The sequence below is a fragment of the Ruditapes philippinarum genome, unplaced genomic scaffold, assembly GCF_026571515.1.
Source record: "Ruditapes philippinarum isolate M1 unplaced genomic scaffold, ASM2657151v2 ctg486_1_1_1_1, whole genome shotgun sequence".
Classification (NCBI taxonomy): Eukaryota; Metazoa; Mollusca; class Bivalvia; order Venerida; family Veneridae; genus Ruditapes; species Ruditapes philippinarum.
In genome coordinates this window covers 476528-500792 of record NW_026860123.1, presented here as the reverse complement: position 1 = coordinate 500792, position 24265 = coordinate 476528, and the positions used below count along the sequence as shown (strand labels likewise).

The following is a 24265-nucleotide window of genomic DNA, read 5'->3' as shown; positions in this document are numbered from 1 at the left end:
TTTTTTATATATGACTTTCTGGTAGTTTTGTTCGGACTCCTCTTGTAACATTAATTTTTAAGCTTTCCTACGGGTTTAAAATTATGTCAAATTCAAAATGATATATGGTCTAACCTAATGTAAGCAGAAAATTTATGACCTTCTTATTTCGGGAAAGTGCATAAATAAAGCTCGACATATGCAATTTAAGGTTGTAAAAACATAAAGTTGGAAACATCTTGAAAGTTTATCCTATTTGTATCTGATGTTTGACAAACGCAACAAAAACAGAATTAAAATATTACGGTAAAACAAAACAGGAACAATATTTCTGCCTCCCAACTAAGAAAATAAAATTGCTCTGAGCACGTTTTCTTGTCGGGCATATTCAGCTTTTGCCTTATAGTGATTAATTAGAAGTAAAGAATTGTGACTTGCATCAATTCTACATCTACTCGTATATGATAAATAACAATAGATAGACTTCCAAAAAAATCCGTTTACAACATAACATTTATTTTATATTCAAAACGTTATCGTTCTGTTATATCAACAATGATCGTAAAATATTGATTCAGCTATTGTTTGGGTTTCATAACATGTGATGTTGGGTCAAACGTTCTTCATGAACGTTTTTCATATTATGTTACATTTTTATGCATTTTTTTTCAGTTTTCTGTCCTTTAAATATGGTCTCATTTGTACAACTTCCATCTTCTTAGTTACAAAGTCTGCAGTCACGTAACTATTTAACCATTTATTCTTTTTTGTGATGAATTTTATTTCAGCAAATAGTTTTAATGCAGACCAGAAGATAGAAATGACAACAAACATACTTATAAAATATCAATTTAATTAACGTCTTTACAGAACATTCAATGGATAACATAAATAACGGATTTATCATTGTAAGAAAGAGACATTATAAAAAATGCTCCTGTGGTTTCATGCAAACAATTTATATGTCACAGGCACATGACTGTATAATTGACAACAAATCATGTTGCGTATCCTTACTTTTACTTGGAAGAGGGACAATCAGTGTAATAGTTCAGGGAATTTAAAGGGATAATATGAACATAAATAGCATTATTTAAATGAACATATACAATAATGAAAGATTAAAGTAATCGAATGCGCCGCTTGTTTCAGTATGAAAAGCAAATAACAGTATTGGAAATGTATAAATGAAATTTATATTCGTAATATTAAACATAATTTTAGTTTTCAAGTTGACAAGATCACATTATTTTCTCAAAAAAAAAAACTTTATAATAATACGTTTTTATTATTTTTCTTATATTTTACAAACGTTTGTATATACTTAATAGCTAAACATATTTAATTCTTATTAGTTAGCACTTAGCACATCACATAAGTAAGGATAGCAACATTTAAATAGAACAATGAACAATAAACAAACAAATAATCAAAAACACAGTTTATCACAGATATGGGAACGTAAGCATAGACAACATCCGAAATATCCAATAGTTTTTGTTCGTATGTTCAGGTGGAAATATTGAACTTGAGGAAGGAAACACCAAGTATCATTTCTTTTATTTCGTCTATAAACATTTATTTACATTTTTGTGCATTTTCTTATTGTATTGTATTCACTTATTGTAATAAATCCATTTATTACACCCTTTGTTAATATCCATTAACTAAATATAATGAATTAATCTATAATAACAAGTTGTTATTTACAACTGTTGTTATCCTTTTTTTAGTAAATATTATATTCAAATTTCTGAATAGACTTTCTACCGTTTGGTTATGAAAATAAACATCAAATCTTTGGAAAAATATGAACACATGTGATATCTCTACATTTTGGCGCCAAAACGTTTTACAAGCACTTTGTACTCCTGTTTGCAATAGGAATGCTTAGCACATCCATTTTATCTGTTTATCACAACCTATAAAATTCAATCTTACACTTGAAAGCACAATTTTATACATTTATCAATTATAGAAAACCAGCATCGATTGACAGCGATTTTCCATGTCTCCCCCTTTTGCTACAACCGGTGGGACTAGACTCTTCATTTTCCTTTGACGCGTTGCCTTTACTGTTATTTAATGCTCTACAACGACCCTTTGCTTCTAAAATTTGCGATATCCAGCTTGCCTGTATATAATTAAGAAAATGAAAATGATTTAAGATATTTCAGAAAAGAATTCTTCTAAAACAATTATTATAATAAAATCAAATAGTTCTAATCGGTATGCGAAAAAATGATGCTACTATATATCTATGAAAATGAAATTACTCTCTAGAGCACCTAAAAGGGACCTTATTTCAAGTTACTTATTTTCTGATCATGTGCTTTACGTTGAAGATTTCGAAAGTTGAGTCACATGTTTCTTTGAAATTAATTGCCATAAAATAAAAATATTCTAAATTAGTAATTTAACAATTCAAATTCAACTGATTTAGTAATATGAGAAGAAATTTTGCTTTTTTTATCTCATAAATCATGAAATGACGAACTATATCTGGAAAACCGCTTTAGAACTTACCTTGACAGCATCAGAGGGTGCTTGTAACGTAAATACATCTATAATTTGTTGAAATCTACTTATCTGTACTATCACAAAGGCGCTTTTCAAGCCATTAGCTGTAAAATACATTTATTATTATATTATGTATTCAGATATAGAGGTATTTTAGGAAAAGAAATTTTACTTCTAGTCACTCTTGTTTGTGATAAAGATTAGTTAGTCATATATTTTTGTTGTCATTTACATTTTAATCAAACATTTAAAATTGATTAAGAACATTAAGGATTATTTTGAATGGTACCTGTAGCTTCCGGTGGCATAACGTCATGAACGCCTAGGCGATCAAGTGCTATTGGTTGTCTGTGAACTGTGTACATTTGATTGTCCGGTTGACCCGTTGTTGAATGGATGTCGGATGAAGATTGTTTCTATAAAAGCAGAAAAAACATGTGTCTATGATAATAAATTAATGTTTTCAATGTATAAAAGAAGGCTTACTTGGGCTTAAAAGAACAGCACATATATACTTTATGATTTGCAAGTGATAACTTTTTTATTTTAATTAGGTATAGATATGATTTTATTTATTAGACTTTGATATTAATTGATTAATACATGTACTATTTAGCTATAAATTCAGAAGCTATCCTGAAACTAATATGTTGTAACGCTTTAACTATTGTAATTTGTTCTTTATAACACGATACTAAGTGTTGATGTTTAAAAGTAAATAAAATAACTTACTTTTCTATTTGGTTTCTTTATTTTAGTTATGAGCAAAATGTCATCAAACAAAAACATGTAAGCATCAAATGACTTTGTTGATTCTGCAATTTCAAGGAATAAAATATTAAAATTGCATACGACACTTTTCTAAATATATTCAGTCAATGAGATTACGGACTAGGATATCCATAACTATATGTGAACAGGCTTCATCAAACAGAGCATGAAACAGTGCTAATTTTGCAGATTTCGCCGAGCATTAATATTATCTCTGGTATATCGAAATTGAAATGGCAAAGGTGGCAACAGTGGCATATTAGAATGGGAAACCTTTTATCATTACATTTGTTATTTAAAAGTTTACTGCGGTGATAGAATATTCATAACAGTCACAAGGTAAACATAATGTTTAAAATGATGAAAATGGTCATTAAGTTGTGTTAACTGTGCTTTTATGTTCACTTAACGAAGTTGTTTATCTTAATCTAAAATAAGTAGAAGTTTCTTTATAAAGTATCAAATATAAGTATTTGCCTTTTTAGAGTGTTTTAGCAAAGGAAAATATCCAAATAATATATCAAAATATCTAGAACAAAAAGCCACAAAAGGTACAAAAGTAACGATATCCATCAAAATGAACAAGATAAGATCTTAGACTTTTCTTTCAAAACACTAAAACAACTTAAAGCAATCATTAGAAAAATCATACAAAATCGTAGCTACTGAATTTAAGATTTAAAGATTAACATTAACCATGTCAAATACATTAAAACAATTGTTTACAATTTTTTACAAAAAAACATATAATGATGATATCCATCATTAGGACAAAGAAGTCATACCAGTCAATGTAATTGCACCTTCATGGAGAAGTTGTCTGGAAGGACAAGCCAAGAGCCGTTCACATGGTTGTCTGGATAACTTTGGTTTCAAATACTGGAATGATAAGTATTTCTTGACTAATGTAACTATATTAATTCAATAGAGTGTTAAACATTATATTAAACAGATTTTTCAAAGTTCAATAATGTAGAAAATCATAAGCTTATTGATATACTTTCGAATATGTTGTCGGAGGTAACCAAGTACTAAACAATGAGTTTTTAGTTGTTTTCGCAAGGAACCCATAAGAACCTTAAACCCATGTGACTTAAAGCCGTTGGATTCCTTGTCTAACAGGTACAACACGAGACCACCTTTACACGTATGCTTATGTAAAACGATTGTGACGTGTCTGTCTTTCGTTAAAATGTGCAAACGTACAATTATCGTTTGAGTTAAATCACTTATAAAACAAAGCCATTATAATAAGGACTTCTATATATCACATATATATAGATAAGACAAAAATAGTATCTCACATCTGTTAGCGTGTTAAACTCGTTTGATTAAGAGATTTGCTTGCGATGATTGGTGAATTTATATATATGTGCGGACTGTTAATTCTACTTTTATACATGATGAATTTAAAATAATATTGTTAATTAATTATTAAATCAAAAATAGTTCACGCTCTTAAGTAACGATGTTATTTAATGCTACCTCTGGGATGAAAGCTCGAGAGTCGAGATCTGTAATTGATGGCCATATCAGGTGGCGCTGTATTTCCTGAACACGCTCAAAATTCTTTAGCCATTTCATTTTCTCCTCAAGTTGCCCTGATGAATAATTGACAAATGATTAAATCTGCAACAATCTTGTTATTTCTTAAGATTGCATTTCAAAACTTATAGCTACAAGGTGACTGATGTTCTATATGTAAGAGTTAATCCAACCAAACGGTAATATAATCACAACACTTTTGAGATGAAGTACATGCTTAACACTTGAACTGCTGTTTGGTTAACTACTTTTTCAGAAAAAAATCAAGTGTATAAAGCAATTAACTGATAGAACCAAAGCTTATATAAAAGACGAAAAAACACAACTACTACTCACGTAATGACATTTCGACTTTTTCGATAGATTCCACAATTTGAGTTTTTTCTACAGGATCTTCTGTATATTTCTGTATATTGTGAAGAAGTAAAGGCAATTTTGTACAATGCTGCATTGGTCCAATCAGCAAATCAGCTAACTGTAAACGATTACATCTTTGGTCTTGTTCGCACCACTAAAAGTATTAAATTTTAGTTATACAATAACTATTTCTTTTCTTTCCCTGTTTATTGAACATACATATTTTAATTTAGTGTATTAATAGCGGGATGTTAACTGTCTTTAAATTATATCTTTGTGAATTCAATTTATAAATGAAACATCCAGGTACTTTGACAGTATGTATAACAAGGAATTAAACATTAATATACCTTACTTTTGTGTAGGATAAAATACTCTGAATTGAAAAGGCGATATGATTTTCTTAAATCATTAAAAGAGTCAGACAAAAACATATCAAAACTAGAAAGTACCATTTCTTTCTGTATTTTACGGTATATTTGAGTGAGGGAAGGTTTTTGATTCTTATTTTTGATTAACAAAAAAGAACTCCATAGAAAGAAATGAGATATAGCATGAAAACAGAAACACTTTGTTAAATTAACCTTTTCAAATTCACAGAATTCGTCGTTTTTCCGCAACTTCTCTAGGTATGATAAAGCGTTTGTATAATTGAGACAATATGTGTGATAGACGCTGCCGTCCTTGGAATGTTTCGAAAACTGAAAAAAAAACGATTTGCATTTTTAAGTGTATTATATCAACGCAAGTTTGTCATCTGAGGTTTTGGAAGATGGAATGTATTTTTATGTTCCATGAAATAAAATTACTTGTTTTGTTAACTTCAATCAGGACAATTCAATCTTTAAAAATCTTAAAAATGACGTATTAAATGCATGTTGTATGTATGTTGTCAAACAGATTACTCTAAACTTGTTAGTTTTCGATCATATAAAAACGTTTATTTCTTTTGAATATGTTATGTCTTACCCTTTGAAATGCTTTTATTAGTACTGCTGTAGAACCAAAATCCGTAGCACTCATATCCTTTAGTAATGAGGATATAAAGTCTTTACAAAATGTATAGCTTACCTGAAATAATAAACAAACATAAGAAACCCCTGATACAAAACAATTATAACAAAATCTACAATTTTATTTAGCATCATATATATTTTTGGACCACACTGATCGGTTTCAAATAATGAACAAAAGAGAAATAGGGTAAATAAATACAGTTTTTTTTCACATTATGTAAAATAACAAAATTAATATAAAAAGGGACTTATTATAATGACATGACGGATACATTTACAAAGAATATAACAAAACGTATGTGAAGTCTTCTTAAATGAAATACATTAGTCAGATTTGTCATGAACAATATGAATAATATAAAGAAAAACCAAAAGCAAGGTCTTACATAGCAAAGCTCATCAAGGTTGCTGAATATTTCTGAGGGTTCAGCATACATCAGAAATCCTTCCACTTGACATTTCTTCAAGGGTTCTAGGAAACACTGAAACCATACAAAAATTCTAACATGATTCCGTACCATGATATACACACACATATTGAAAAAAATAAAATAAATCAAATACCGTTTTCAGCTTATCAAATGTTGCATCAAAAATGCAATCATTGATCTATAACATCAGGTTACGTTATGAAACACAATACAAACTTAAAGCTTAATCAAAATTACCGAATTTATCAAAACAAACTTTTAAAGCTGTCTGGAACATTATTTTTTTCAAAGAACGTGATAAAATACCTACATGTTTTAGCACCATCAAGTGATCGATGAGAAACACACATTCACTTTTAAATAATTCCCAGACGGATTCACGCCGTTTTCTCTCCAATTCTGATATGTTGAGTGTCTCTGTGATTGACGTTTGTTTATCTGTACTGGCAATTAGGTCTGTCCAATGAATACTCTGAATGAAAAAAATTGAACAATTAAGTTAAACTTTATAAATAATGAGTTGAAATGTTCGCAACTTGTGCAGGCAATACATCAGTATCACATTTGATAATTCCTTAAAATGTTTTGCATAAAATGACGCCGTTGCAAAGTTGTTAACGCATCGGACTACCAATCTTTATAATATTAAAACAACTGCTGGCTTCATGGGTCAAAATTTATTTAAAGACAAATCGTTGTTTTTTTTCTTGAGAAAGATGATTTATATAAAATGCTTTATTTTGTTCAGTATAAGGAAGAGATGTGACTGTTTAAGTATGAATCAATATCTAATTCAAGATCAAACTTCAATACATGTCAAATATTTTCTGTCTTATAAATAGAGCATTAAAACCTTTACCATTGCTGATAATATTTTAAGACTTTCGGGAATATTTGGTTTTATAAAACTATACCCATCTAAACTTAAAAAGTGTCATTTTGATTTCGTTTGTCAATGCAAAAATAGTTGTTTTTATATAAAACAAATACTTTACCTTGTATGCTGCAAGATGATTGTCTTTAAATTCGGAGGCTTTTAGTTCTTTCAATACATCACTTAAATGAAGAGATTCTTTACTTCTTGTTTTCATCTAAAACAGATAAAACATATCATAAGATTTATAGGAGTACAAGAACAAAAATATAATATTTATCTTGCAATTTACATCGATTTTGACAAAGATATTAAAGAGAATGCTGCCTTCGTTGAATACCGCTTCGCCTTGTTGATATTTGTTCTCACATTAACGAATGTATAAAGGAGTGAAGCAGGAAAATTCTCAATACTGTATTAACCATGGAACTAAACACGGATTTGGGAATTCGTTATCAATTCTAAATTATTATAAAGGGCGATTCAAAAGGTGAAAAGCCTATCGCAGAACATGATTTAATAAAATGAGCGGTTAATCCCACTGAAGACTTTAGAAAAAATTGTTAAAAAATCATTGAATCCTTCATATTGTATTGCTACGTTAGTGTACGGACGTTCAAGATGTCAGTCTGATAGACTGATAAGGGAAATTCCACATGATGCAAAATACTTAAATGCGTCAACAATACGACAAAATCAGTGTATAAAATCAATAGCGAATACGTTTCCAATTTTAAACATCCTAATTTGAGAAAAATTCCGAGAAATGACCAAATTCAGTCAGAAACAGTCCTCAGTATTGATTTGAATGACTGTTTACTTAACCTCTAGATAAGTATAAGCACCATTGAAGATACCGCTGATTTTACGTCTGTTGATCATCTAATAGGTTAATGAAGTGTGAACTTTTAATCAATAAAATAGCAGAGAGCTTAGCTGGAGATTTTCTGTATTACTTACCAATTTCAGTAATGAAAAAGGTTGGCGTTGTTTTTTGTTATCTGGAAAATACAATACACTAAGATAACCTTTTGTTCTTTTTTAAAGGAAATTAAAATTAAAATAATATAGCACTATTGTGTTTGCCATTAATCAATTAATCACTGCCGCTTGATATTGTCAGACCAAAAAAGATACATGAATCCATCATTTGCTACGAATTAATCTGCTTACAATTTGCCATATTATTCACAAAAGATTCAAGAACTTTGGAGAGATATGTATCATAAAAAGTAACATTTGTAGTTATAATATTTAATTTTAATAGTCAACAATATACAATACTTAGTACGTAAGAAATATTATATCTCCTGAATTTAAGCCATTTTCCTATTGGCTTGTCTAGTAATTGTCTTGTAAATATTGTTTGATATTATTTGGGTTGTTGACAATTGAAATATATAAGTTATTTATGTGAAGCTGTTGAGAGTGATGGAATGTTAATTCATTTTGTTGTATTTTTGTTCATTGTTTACATTCAAAAGGTCACATAAATATGTTCCTACATGAAGTGACAAATAACCTTCCGACTTATTTAGTGCATTCCTGTAAATCTTAGAAATAACCAAGACAAACTTCTTATAATTTTACAATTAAAGCTCTGACAGAGAATTACCCATTTAAAAATAAACTATAATTTGGTTAATCATGCAAATGTTTTGTTTACCTTCACCGAAAGGAGGAGTTGATCCATTTCTTCCAGCATAAAAATCAGATATAGTGTTACGTTTTATGAGCTTTTTATGGTGCTCCTGAACTAGAAGATCGCCAGGATACACATTCATTGATACGTCATGCGAGCTGCGCCGCCGCCGAAGTCTTTCAGCTATGTTACTATTAAAAAAAGAGATATTTTAACTCATTTGAAAATATAGAAGGCCTCTCATGAAACAAACAATAGGCCAAAATACTTAAATCATCAATCTGATGCAATAATTAAATCGTATTGTGTGGAATGACTTAGAATCGGTTGAAGTATAAAAGTTTAAACCCGAAAGTAGATATTATCATTTCATGAAATTTGTGAAAATATACAGTTGACTACTATGTGTTTTCTGGAAATATAGACAGCTAACAGCAGTTCAGCTTTAAAATGCTATTTTTTTTAATTAATTGTTGAGTACTATGGGTTTTCCGGAAATATAAACAGCTAACACCGGTTCAGCTTTAAAATGCTATTTCTATTAATTTTATTAATCTATTATTTGATATTATGTATATATTTTTTCATCGTTGTTGTTGTTGACAATATGGGACTTTTTATAGCCAGGAACTACAAGATGTCGGTAAAAATAAAATGTAAAAAAATCTATAAAAAAATTATAACCATATTACAAGATTAACATCGTTTACTCTTTTTTCAGATGTTTATTGAACAAAATTAAAATATAAGTCACCTGCCAGATTCGCCTTCATCACATGAATTACTTGGTGAAACATCTGGGGAAAGCTGGGTAGGCGATACGTCACCAAAATTCTACAATGATAGAACATACCAACATCAAACATGTGTGCAAGGCATTTGTTAGTATGTGTGTGCGTGCGAGCACATGAACTTGTGTGTACATGTGGACGTGAATTTAGCAGGACAAAATGAAAAAGTATTCCAATTTTCTCGTCGGAATGAACATATTATACGTACTTATTCTTTTTCTGATGGCATTGCTAGATTGCTGGATTTGCCCTCAGAATTGATATAATTTAAAAAATAAATTTCCCTCACTTTTCATATTATTTTCATATGATAAAGAGAATGTAAGATAATTATCATGAAATAAAATTTGAATTGAATAAAAAATAATGTTTCATAAAAATAGTAAAACATATAGAAAGTGACAAAGAAATTATTTCAGAAACAAACCTATAGCATTCAAAGGATAAGTTAGCAAACTTTATACATGTAATTTAGTCTAGGTGTTAAACAAAAATGTTTCAGTTATGTACTATAAATTACTATTTTATCCATCATTATGTCATTAGTGGCAGAATTCAAGTGTTTATCTGTGTTGAATAAAAATGTTTATACTGTAAGTCTAAGATTGGAGAAGTGGTAACAACATCGCATGGGTAACTTTTAGCCATCCATCATACTCTCTACAACGGTAGAAGATCAGTTCAGTTACATATACATGTAATGTTTCCGCGCGGAGTTTTGAACGTGTCGTCTATTTATATTGAATGAACGTTATATATGTCTTTACATTGCCTTTGTTAATTTCATTCATATATATTAAATGTTGCTTTTATATGGCAGAATTTTTGTCCATTAACTTTAAAAAACTACCTTAAAGTTTATTAATAAACAGAAATTTTTGTAAATTCTTTAAGAAATCGTGTTATCATTTAATTATAGTATGACGCTGTTTGAAGAAATACCTGAGACGTAACAAAAAAGAGAAATAAGTAAGATTAGTTATTATAGCGAAAAATTTCTTCAAGGCTCGGATATATTAAAACGGATATTAATCGGTGGTTCCTAAGAATAAGCAATGAGCAGACTATCAACGTAAGAACAGAGGTGCGGACTAAGTGAATTCTTAAAACACTTAAAACCTTAGAAGCACGCCTTTTTAGTTCTTTTGAATGGTTGTAAAAAAGGACAACAATTCCCAACATTCAACCTAAATCACAAGAACCATAAGACACCAGACAACTCTGTTATTAAATGAAACGTGTAAAACTAAACGCATTCATGGAAACAGTAAGTAAAGAGACTGATGCTTTAGATCTATATTGGATACACTCAAGAGAGTATATATCAATAACATGGGGAAATCTACATATCCATTACAAATATTGATTCTCTAGATTTTTGTCATCAAATGTGAAATCATTAGAATCATCAATGGGATAGAGAAAAAAGCCTATCGCTCTTGTGTGACATTTTCCAGTCGTTGAAATCAACTTAGGATCGGGAAAGATTAATTTCAGCATAATGTTCCTGACAAAACATTCAGTCATTCAGACGAGTGATAGAGTCGGGTAGAGAGGCTTTTTACACTTATATGGTGTGCTTTCTATAAAAAATATCAAATCTATATAAATTAAAACAAACAATGTTATTTGTGTTATTTTTAGGTAACGCTAGTTTTTTAAAACGACTGTTTTTATTCGATTAGTGTTGTGAGAAAACTAATCAGCATTTCGTAAAATTCCCAGTCTTGATATATGTGCATATCTAAATATATATTACGTAAAAAGGAAAATAGAAATATATCCATGAATTCATTTTTTGTAAACCCAATTAAATAATTTGTATTGACGTGTAAAGTTCTGAATTGCCAGACTTGGAATTTAGACATGTCCATAAGAAGTTGAAGGCATTCTAATATGAAAATACAATATTTTGTGTACCAACAGTATAAATCATGGCAGCATGGTCAGACTTTATGAATGTACACATTCGTCTAGCCTGTTAAGATCCTTCGGGTTAAAGGTCAATTTTATTTGAATTTCACTTATGGTACTCATAGAAAATTATGTTGGTACGTTTGCTAAAATAAATATTTTTTTTAAGCAAAACGCTATCAGAAAACAAATTATATTATTCACAAAAGATACTTACAATTAACTTAATCGTTTTAAATTATCGTTTAAAATTATCCTAACCTAAGATAATAACTAAGGCTAAAATTTCATTATTTAAGGAGACTTTTATGAATAAGCAGGAGACGATAATTAAGACAATAATTATTTGTTTTGATTTACCTTTGTGTCAACGATTGCTGCTCTACGACCTCTCCTAGCAACCGGTGGGGCAATTTCATTATCACTTTCGTCTGAGCCACTGTGTAAACTTCCGGAACTCAAACGTCGTTGAGGCTGCAATTGAAGACATAATTCTTTATCAAATTGTCAAAAACGACTGACAGTGTCTATAGTCTTTCTTTATCAGTCTATGTTTCATGACATAACATGAAGTAATTATCTATTTTTTCAAATGTCATGTCATTTCTTTATTTGAAAAGAATTGATGGGTATTTGGCGTGTATAAACATGTGTTTGCAATAAAACCCTCGCTGGTACAAGCTTATACCTGACCGTATAACATGACAGAAGTCTTTAAAATTGATAAACTATAAACTTGTAATACTGATTAAATATTACCTTACAAACCACTGACAAATAAAGTGCACTCCAATTAAGTTTGGAAGTGTTTGTATTAGATAAGTTTTTATGCTTTCAATCTCTTTCTATGAAAATATTCCAAAAGAAATATTCATAGTTTGATTCAATAGGGTATTTTTGGCAACAGGAACGTATTAAACATTTCGACAGTTGCTTAACATGACATTAAATAAGTATATTTTATCTAATTATTTTAAGTTCATATAATACATGTATCTATATTTATACTTTATAACTAATAGTTCACAATAAACTTTTAATTAGTTCATGTTTTTTTTATAAAAATAGAACAAATAGAAATAAAGGGTCAAAATGATGATAACACGATTCACAAATATCTGTTGTTTTTTTTTTTCAGACTTAGCAATAGAACAAATAGAAATAAAGGGTCCAAATGATGATAAAACGATTCACAAATATCTGTTTTTCAGACTTATCAATTTGAAAAAGAAAACATATTGTCGCTTCAAGTAAAAAGTATATCATATTTTAACAAATGCAGCACACTTTTACTTGTTATGTGATTTGAAAACATTTATTCTGAAGTTCCTATACATCACATCGTGTGTAATATTCCAAGAAGGGAATAAGATATCACTTTCGAAGTGTCATAAATCATGCTCATTTTATCGCCTTTCGTCTAATAAATGATCAAATATATCCATTATGCTATGACAACAAACCTTACTAGGAACATTGAAAACAAGAAAAGTATAGAGCGAGAAAATGTATAACATACATCATACGAGAAGAAAAACGAAGCTTTCATTCATGTACAAATAGAGAAAATAAGATCCCCTACAACGGATATTTAAATCACATTTGATCTTTCTGAATGAACTCTCAATGATAGATGTCATAAGAAAAATCTAGACAATTTTGAGGAATTGATTTTCTGGATATTTAAGCAATGCTATTTTGTAATATCCGATGTTGTAATGTGATGAAAAATGAATAAGGTGTAATTCGAGGAATACAGTTGTAACAAAAATGTAAATTTACGTACATTTCAATGAAAAGTTTTTGATTAAAAGTTAACTGGCATATTAGTTAATTCTTTATTCATAAAAATGTGCTTGGTATTTATATATTCGTGTGCTCATAAATGGACAACCAAGGCAAGATATATGATAGATATGACAGACCATAATTGAAATGAAGAGCGCTCTTTGATAATTTAAATATGTTGTTTTTTGAAGTCAAAGTGTTATTTGATCATTCTGAAAAAAGTCGTACCTATTATCATCATCAGAGGAAAATATTGAAAATGATATATTTTTCAGTTAATTGTACTAATTTACTAATTGTTTCTTTTCAAAAATATACAAATATCATATCAAACCCTTTACATTTACTAAATATATATCATTAATAACATTATTGATTTTCCTCTACTAATGCATTTCCATTTACCCACCGTAATTTCGTAACTCTCCGAACAAACAACTGTATTTTGTTATGGAAATAGGAAGATATAACCTGTAATGAGGGACAGTAGTGAATAACCTTCCCTGAATACTCCCTATAAATAGATAGGTCCTAAGCTATTGGATTACTCGGACTTTATCGCCTATTTCTTTGTAGCAAACTAAATTAATTAGGGCTAATTATGATCGTTTGTAATATTCAGATTAGATATTGCAATAAGATGTAGAATCTGTTGACATAAATGAAACATTTTTTCCTTAAGGTTTACATATTTGTTGATGCATGTGTAAATAATTGATTAAGACATATCAACCTGTCTTATATAAAACTCAACGATAAAACCAAATGATTCAAAATATTTGGACCTACTTATATTTTGTTAACCTCGGTTTTTATCAAGGGAAGATAATCCACTACTGTCCCCCATTAATCAAAGATTCGGCATCAATTTACTCGAGCCTTGAATATATACTACTTGTATATATCTTTATGTATTTTGTTTTCGGTCGCCAGTGCTTGCGTTGACAAGTACTTATTCTGTTTTTTATTTGACTTCCTTTGTTATCTAAAAAAAATGGTTTTTATTTGCTTATACGAAATATTGATCAATTTCATTTATATTTTTCTGAATTTAGACTCCAACACCATTAAATCTAAAATGACAGATCGAGATTTGTTTGACTTTGCTTCAATTTTCAATTTTCTAGAATAAAATAAAATTGCCCAGACTACTTGAGTAGTGTTTTGAACTTTAATGTTTAAAGCAAATACTACGATATTTTTTATTAAAAGTACGTGTTATTAAAAATATTATTGGAAAATCAAACGACATTTGATTTGACAAAAAGAATCCAGATTTTTATTGTTTTGCTAAATTATTTACATTGTCTTGTTCTAACATACGATTTAAAGATACTTTAAAAATCACACAGTGAGCATTTGTTTGCTTAATGTAAACAACAATGTCATCAGCTAAACGTTTATGTAGAAAGGTAACGTGTTTACAAGCATTTTATATGCTCGAAAATGCTTTGATGTGTATAATCAATATGATCAATTAGAACAGGTTTACATGCAGCTCGTTCAGGTTTATGTAAATTATATTAAACTGATCACATATCAATAATTGGATTAACCAGAAAGGAGTACAAAGTGCATACTAAATCATATATGTGTCTTCCAATTGGGTATTACCAGAGAGTTATTGCTTAAGCACGGCATTGTCAAGGGAACTTCTTTGGCAAATTGATATTCTGGAGAACCGTATTTGAGAGAATAAACAATGCGTTTCCACGCTTATTAAGGGAGGGTATTTGAAAATAAGTACAAGTATGTATAAAACATTGTCGAACTAGTTGATTTATCACTTGTATAAAATCAAAACATGAGTATTTAAAAATCATTCTCATATTCATTGCTTGGTATTTTGCTATAGTCATAGTTTTACTTGTCAGAGCTTTATCTCATAATTAACTTCTGAGTAGATTATGGCCTTGCAACAACATTATATAATTTAGGGACTAAGGAGCCTGAAACCAAAACACAACATATAGCATGTTGACTGAAAGTTATTATCGATTGTCACTAAATAAAATCACTAGTTATTGGTTTTTATAAATAATGTAAGAAATTGTACTTATATAACATAAGCATGCATGCCGTATCTTTCCTGTTATTATCCAAGTATTATTAATTCATTTCGTAAAGATTGCAAAACAAAACAGTGTTGAATAAAATAACCACACAGTTACCGATGTGATCATCCCCTCTCTCAGTTATTATCCTGGTTAGGATCAGATAAATTTGTACACTGTTGGACAAATTACAAGAACGTTTTAATTACTATAATCAGAAACAACACAATGTTATTCGTTGATAAAAAAAGTTTCTAGATTAAAAGATCAACAATATTGATATAAATTCCCGACAAAATCAACTTTTTGTTGAAAGAAATAGGCAATACAATCCGGTTTTTTTTCGTTATTGTTTTATTGACTCATCATATCAGCAATTGATCTGAATTAGACCTTTCGCCAAATATACCTTTGTATAATTTGAGTTTAGTAATCCGTACTCATCAATAGGGAAATTTACCATATTCGAAAGCATTATATTATATTTAATTTAACCTTACATTCTGTTGATGAACATTTACTGATTTTCCATAAGAGTAGTAATTATCATAAGATGGATTATCTATTATCCCAGAAAAGAATTTATTTCAAACGTTCTACTGATGCAATTCTCATATACTGATATTATTATTTCGAAGAGCATATTTTAAAATGGGGAACAAAACCGAAGAACATGATTGCAAAAAAATGTTGTTGTTAGTCCGTTTAATCTTCAAATAAACACAACACAAGACATGCAATTAGAGAAATGGAAGTGACATAAATGTATACTGTGCATGGGAACTCAATGAAACATCATGTTGATTAGGTTAATGAAGAGACATTTGACTAGCGTGCGGATGGTTTGGGTAAAACAATAGAAAGGCATCTCTCATTAGCTCAAATGGCTACACAATATATATACATGACTTAACTGTAGTTCATTCGAAATAAGAGTTATTCTTTCTGCGTCAATATTACGGTTTCATTTTAACTTTAAATTTTTATCAAGTTAATATGAATGAAAGTTGAGAAAATTGTGGTAAACTTGCAAAAATACACTTAAACGCAAACAAAAATTGTACTGGTTAAACAGATGTTTCATTGGCATCTGAAAACAATAGGAATTACCTTATAAATAACACTAATACTTATTAAAATTCTTTAATAAGAAAATAAGATGAGAAATTTGAAATTTTCAAGTTTGTATGTAAATAATAAAATACATCACCTTTCGTTCCTTTGATAAATTTAGGGAATCGAAATATGATTGATCTACGGTATATCCTCTCTTTAATTTAAATTGCTTACGTTTGTTTGATCTCGTCAATGACATTATCACTGTATTTACTATGTTAAATCCTATTACATGTAACTACCATTATAATATTTAACACAAATCTAATACTTATTTTACAAAAACACAAAAATAAACATTTTGCAGGTTTCCATCTATGTTGATTGAAACGGCAGCTCTAGTTAGATAAACGTCTGTTAATGCTATATATTTGTCCAATTAAATTATTTTACAATATGTAATTTTCTTCAAAGTATAACATATTTAAACATTCACTTAATACCACAAAACAGTGTATAAAAATAACACCATTTTTATACTCATAACGATGGAACATAATCCATTTTATTCAAAATATTGTACACATTATATCCACATTTTATTTATAATAAATTTCTGTTTAATTTGTAACATCCAAGATTGTTGAAACATATATTCATTGTTTGCTTTGTTTGTACCATAGGCATTCACTGTTTAAACAGTAAAGTACTAACTGAAGGCAATCATGTCCTTAATGCCTATTGAACACTAGCTTCCGAAGAGACACAAAATAATTTCAAACATCCCTTCACAGAGTCTTTTTATTGGTGATCAAAGAAATGTCACAGCCTAGCTTTTTATAGGCTTAGAAAAACTTACGGCAAGTATTGATATTTTGAACGGAAAGCAATCTTTCTTTATTACATCAAAAAGCTCTTTTGGTGGATATACAAAATCCTATTAGCATTATTCGTTAAAAACAACACTTAATTGTAATGTGCTACGTCTTAGCCTCACATTACTCATGCCTTAGTTTTTGAAGTATAAATCCAACTCGAGACCCTTCCGAGAAAACTATGTAACATTATACGACATGATTTATTTATTTATTTAGATTATTTCGAATAAATATTATTCTACAATGGTTGAATTTTCTAGATACAAATTATCAAATTGTTATGACAGAATATAAATACACTGGATTAATACTGATCACATTGATAAATGAATTTTGTACAAGCCAAAGTAATATAAACAGTAATTTCCAAATCCTATACCATGAAATCAACAAACATAAAACGCATAATGTGTTTACATAACACAACACCAGCATGCTGAGTGAAAAAGTGTTAGCTTTTGTGTGAAATCTCAATGCAGAATCATGTTAACAGACCAAACAGAACCAGCTTGATTGTCATGATCAATTAATTGTTAGCTAAAACATAACAGCCTTCTGTGCTATATTGACTTAATTCTTTTAGAATGTTATGCACTATGATTATTTTACATTACGCCTTCTGAATTCCTTTAAAGTATTGAAAAATGTGTTTTAAATAACAAAAACGGAATTGAAGTTTATTAACCTGTTAATAATGTAACAATGATAGTGAAATAAAATTGTTGCTCTTAATTGTACTAAATTGATATTTGCAAATGAAAATTCACCTACAAATGTGTGACAATCAGTTTGTAGATAGCAGACAACTTTTAAGTAAAAGTTGTTTTTTTACAGATACTCATGAGAGGGCACAGCACAAAGTAAATGCAATGGACACTTATTAAAGATAGAGTTACTCATAGACTTGGGATTTTGGGGAATTTACTTCTTATGAAAATCTTAGTTGAAAAGCTGCACAAATTGTATTTTTGTTGGTTTTTTTTGTTATTTTAATTATGGTTCCAATCTAGTGAATTATTTGCCTCCAGATAAGAAAAAATATTTCAAGAAAATTAAAGATAAAAATATAGAAACGTAAAGAAATAAAATAAATTTTAAGTACTTGTACATGTACGCAGTGTAAGGGTCTATGGCTATTTTTGCTTATTTTGATCTCTTTTTGGTAATTTATGTGGATTGCAAGCACTGTTTGCAATGTGTAAATTATTTCCTTTCTTCACTTCACAAACTTTCACTTTTAAGTACATTTTTTGAATTAAAAGAAATAGCTTGAATTTGGATGCATGCTGCTTTAAATGTCTTGTAATAGACGAAATTTATGGGGTTTTTTGTTTATTGATCGTACATTATGTTTAAACATGTCATTTTAAATAAAGAAATCATACGTAAATGCCAAAATACTTTTATTCGTATGTGTAGCAATGCATTTATTATTTGCCTCATTTTGTTTCTATTTGTTGTCCCAGACATTAATGCATGTTCTATTCTTAATCCTTCCTAGAATACTGAAGCACAAGGACGCAAGCACATAATTTGGTACTAATATTACAGAGACTGATAACCCAATTTATTTTAGTATAAACTAGTTGCACTGAACCTCGGGGGAAATCTTCTTCTAATGCAAATGCTACAAGAGAGAAGCATGTTTCACCAGGGCTTTATAATAAAAAACATCTTTTTCTTCGTTTTTCGTTATACTTCACCTAATTTCTGTACTACTTTTCTATATCTTATTTACGTCTTTTCGCTCTGTTATCCCTTCTTTATAAGGGAGCTAAATCTATCAAATTATTTTTTTCAATTATTAAAGGCAAGTTGTTTTACTTTAATATGATCGTTTGTATATAAATGATGTGGCTTCTTCTTCTCAGAAATGTGTGCCTTATATATACTGACAGCATCTGTATAATCTTGGATGTTATACAAATTGATATTTCCGTGACGTGAGAACACAAAGAAAAGCATTTTCTCAGACTAATGCATCTATATCAAATATATTCTGAGTTAATTTGATTTTGAAAATTTAATGCTTGAAACAAAACACTAAAAATGGTCTTATATAAATATTTTTTGCGAGAAAAACCTGTTGCTATTATGTATAAATTGAATAAATGGAAAGTTTATTTCCCGTTTTTAGAGACAAAGATATACTCTCACAAGTATATATTAATGTTTATGTTTATGAATAGTATTAAGGGAAAAAGTAAATTCAAATATTTGAAAAATACAATTATGCAACCCAATTCCAATAACTTGATGCTTAAAGTTTTAATATACATATTTTCACACTGCAAACCAAATAATTTTAGACAGTACATTACGTTGTATTTATAAGTCCTTCTATAAAATGAATATCATGCTTTAGATAATATCATTAACCTTAAAATTAAAATTAGTTTACTTCAGTCGCTTACACTAGATAACTTTATGAGAGAGAGAGAACGTAATATAATTATGCACTTTCGGTTAATCATTACATCTTCGAAACAGTAGCATTATATTGACAACCCCATTGCTTGTCCTTAAACCAATTTTCAAACATAATTTTAATATAAGGTGACAAGTAAGTCAGCTTACTGTACGGGTTTTCGTATAAATCGGGCAGGACAGATATTGATTTTATCGTTAAATTCGCTTTAAAAATTGGAGAACATGTTTATACATTTACGTATTACAGGTAAAGAACTTTTCTTTCAAAGACGATACACATACAACTGCAGTATTTTATTTCGTGATTTTCAGTTTATCGTACACTTCACTGAATCTTCTCGTATACCATAATTATTCTGAACGTTTGAAATCATATATCTCTCCTCATATTATCAAACAAAATTACATCAGATGTTTAAGCAATCGATTACCGCACCAATTAACTATAAATAAGCTTTCTTTGACTTAAGGGTAACTTGATTTCCATGAACAATAAAAAGCGACAACAGGACATCATTATCCGGAAACACAATGTTATCTTGCAGATTATATGTAACTCATTGCCCCATATATTGTCTTTATGGAGCCCGCCGGTTGTTTATGATATAAATGAACCACATGCAGCACGTAATCAAATATTGATACTTTATTTAACATGTCAAGTTCTGTTATCACTTATCAGACCATTTATGTACACGAAACCTATCTTTGAACGATGCAATTTCAGAAAAATGTTTCAGGATGTGTACAAGCAATTTTAGCCGATTGATAGAAACGCAATTTAAGTTGTTTAATCTTGATTTCAATCACTTTGTTGTGGCATATCCCACTTGAGACATCTTCTTCATTTCCGTGTGTGTTACAAAAGAGGGTCCGCATGATCACATGCCTTGTTTGTTTGTTTGTTTGTTGGTCTGTTTGTTTGTTTGTTTGATTGATTGTTTTTTTAAAGTCCATTTGAAACACATTTGTTAATATCTCAGCGTCCGGTACGTATCACTAGTTTTCCATGGTAACTTACCTGATAATTATTAATATCTACGCAATTGACCGGCGTATGATTACACAATCAAAAAAGTAATATTTTATTCATGTTGAAACATTTAAATAGTATGATACCATTATTCATGGATTGCAATTGTAAAATATAATAAGTCATTTCAACTAGTATCTGTTTCAAATATATTGTTGCAAATTTTCATTTCACAGTTGAAAGAATTCATTTTTCTTCATTTTTAGATACTTCTGCCAATCAAAACAAATATACAAAAGCAGCATTTGCTTTCTTAGATATTTATCAGATTACGCCAAACCCATTTTCCTGACACCATTGAGCGGATCATAGCCAATTCAATTGTCGGATAATTTTCCGAGCGCCTTTTTCGTAAAAGTGATTGACAAAATGCCACATATTTCTAATTTCGCTATTTACAAAACCATTAAGTATTGACAACTTTAGCGGAAAACAGATCTTTCTTATTTCTATTATTCTGATAGCTCTTAGAAGCCTATAAATGCGATTTTTCTGTCAACAAAAAAATAATTTCTTTATACTGTCTTACTTGGAACATATGTTGTATCATACCTTTATGTATACGGATACAATTACAATAAAGGAAACTGCATATCAAATACATTTATTTTTAAAATACATTTTATGCTTACTGTATTTTATGTATGTCGGTAATCATAAAAGGCAAACAATAAACGTATTTCATGTTCAACACCTGTTAGTTAACATGTTGATAAACAGTTTAAATGACAAAGCAATAGCTACTTCCGCCTAAATATTTTTCCAATATTGGAATAACGTTGACACCGTGGTCATTTTTACTCAATTTTGTACAATTACGCCCACTCTAAACGATTACAGCTTCTCATATTTCGAAATTTACACGAATTATTAGCTTCTGCTTATACATAATTGTGAAAAAGTAAACGATTAAATCGTGTAAGATATTGATAATATTCTTCCGAACATTTGTAATGCACTTTTTATTCTATTTAACCTATTTTGTTCCATACGTTTGTAATAAGGCAAAGATGTGAAAAAAAACCATAGATTATAAACATCAAAATGGCAGTCCTTCCTATATCTGAATAAACATATGATATGAACATTGTTTAATGACGAATTTATTACTTTAAAACAGAATAAATTGTAAAAATAAATTGTAATTAAACTAAAATATAGGATTGTTACAAACAAAATAATACTGATTAACATGTATATCAATCGTCGAATTAAAGATACACATTCTTTTTTCTTCAGTATTTCACTCTAGTAAAGTTTTTAAACATTTCCATGACAAAATGAAAAACCAATCCACCGGAGTATATATAATTAATCCTAACATGACTCATTGTTAATTGACAATGTTCTAACCAGCCTTAAATACTTTAGTAAATATGTAATAAAATCAGTGCTATTACATATATGTAAGTAACAAAAAACACAAATATCAAAGAGACATCAATAATTTCGACCATTTATAACATTCACCTTAAGGAACACTTACAAACCTTAACAAAATAAAAAGATAAATATTGACAAAAATGAAAGCATCATTACAAAGATTAAACATTAGATAAATTTTAAGCATAAAAATCCAGTTTTTGCATAATTATTCAAGTGCAATTTAAGTTTCATTAAGATATGTACATGTTAAATCACGAAGCCATGACAGTTGTCAAAGCAAAAATATCATTATGTAATACGTATGCCTCTCTTTCTCTGGCTATCTCTTCAGCAATATTTCAAAATTTTATTCTCATTAGCAATTCAGAGAATACTACCGAGGAAAAAAACTAAAATAAAAAAGAGATGAGCCTAAGTTACAGTAAAGCTGTGGGTAGAAATGCCTTCACATACCATTTTTTATCATCGTGTTACCTTAATATTTTTTTTTATTTTATCGATGAGGCTTTATTTACAAGACATTTAATGTACAATAAATGTTATGATGACGTGGGAATAAAAACAAATTTCCAGACGAATGTAAATATTATAGTAGTGTTTGTATAATTATCGAAATCTTTATCGACACATTATAGGGAAATAAATGTTATTAAAGAAATATTATGCGGACGAAATGCCTTTACATTTTAAAACCAGACAATTTATACCAGACAATTTTCTTTAAAATTATTACTGCTTGTTAGATTATTGACGTCGTATAGACGTGTATTTTATTATTGAGACTAATTATGTGCTAGAATAACGAAACCAATAATATTGGATATGAAGATGTCTTCAGAAATGTTGCTCTCGCATAGAAGTAAATATAAAATAGACTGTGTTATAAGCGGGACTTTTTCGCCTATAAAGACACTGGATATTATTGATGTACATTATAAAAAAGTACTTTTTTCAATTTTATTATATCATGTACGTTAGCATGTTCCTTGCCATGTTGGTTATCGTTTCGTTAGAAATAATTCGAAAACTGACTCCTATTTAAACAATACGATATGAAAAATAACAAAACGCAATGGTCGCCCTAAAATACCTTCAATATAAATAGTAATAAAACGAAATTATAAAATTCATGCATATGGAAATGTTCGTTTATATATTTAAACTGGTAAGTAAAAAGTTTATGTTTTAACATAATTGAAATTGTCATTTTACTTTTTCCAAACATCCTTCAAACGTGCGTTTTATAATGAAAAGGTGGCAAATATTGTTAATATGATAAACTAAAAATAAAATAATGATAACAGATGACAGAGGGGTATACAATCAGTGAGAAAGATGCTACATGCAAAAGATCATAATCTGATATTTTGTCCGGTACACCTGTAAGCTTATGATAATTATCAAATTATACAGTAGTATTGTGTAGCAGGAAGTTCTATCAGCCTTTTACAAAACCGAGAATATTAAGTAAAAAAAATAATATTTGAAGTATGAGGTATAAATTGTTATTGACACCCTACCTTGCAATGATTCTTAAAAATAGCAACGATCTTATTAATGAAGGGTTTATAGTAAGCAAAAATATGTCTAATGTTAGTTCAGCAAAGCATCAAATTAAAGACGAAAACCTTCACATTTTACTTTAACTATAAAATCGCAAACAGATGAAATGACAGTATTAAATAGACTGAAATAGCCTCAGCTCAGTTGTCACTTAAGTCAGCATCAAAAAGTTGATGAGACTAAAAGACTGATCTGGTGAAAGAGTAATCACTCGGGAGCATTTATAACAACAAAATA

At 29.1% G+C, this 24265-nt stretch overlaps 1 protein-coding gene across 7 annotated transcripts in view; it reads right to left on the bottom strand.

Moving 5' to 3' along the window:
- Positions 1-815: 815 nt before the first annotated feature.
- Positions 816-24265, bottom strand: part of LOC132758973 (uncharacterized) — a 174921-nt gene continuing 151471 nt past the window's right edge. For all 7 annotated transcript variants that reach the window (XM_060750685.1, XM_060750684.1, XM_060750687.1 and 4 more), the window contains exons 5-20: positions 12201-12314; positions 9890-9969; positions 9160-9326; positions 8454-8494; positions 7615-7710; positions 6930-7091; positions 6575-6670; positions 6142-6243; positions 5757-5873; positions 5152-5326; positions 4756-4871; positions 4056-4149; positions 3232-3314; positions 2789-2915; positions 2506-2603; positions 816-2113 (exon numbers count right to left, since the gene is read on the bottom strand). In XM_060750685.1, the coding sequence (XP_060606668.1) occupies positions 1952-2113; positions 2506-2603; positions 2789-2915; positions 3232-3314; positions 4056-4149; positions 4756-4871; positions 5152-5326; positions 5757-5873; positions 6142-6243; positions 6575-6670; positions 6930-7091; positions 7615-7710; positions 8454-8494; positions 9160-9326; positions 9890-9969; positions 12201-12314 (1830 nt within the window). In that variant the 3' untranslated portion in view covers positions 816-1951. The remainder of the gene's footprint in view (positions 2114-2505; positions 2604-2788; positions 2916-3231; positions 3315-4055; positions 4150-4755; positions 4872-5151; positions 5327-5756; positions 5874-6141; positions 6244-6574; positions 6671-6929; positions 7092-7614; positions 7711-8453; positions 8495-9159; positions 9327-9889; positions 9970-12200; positions 12315-24265) is intronic.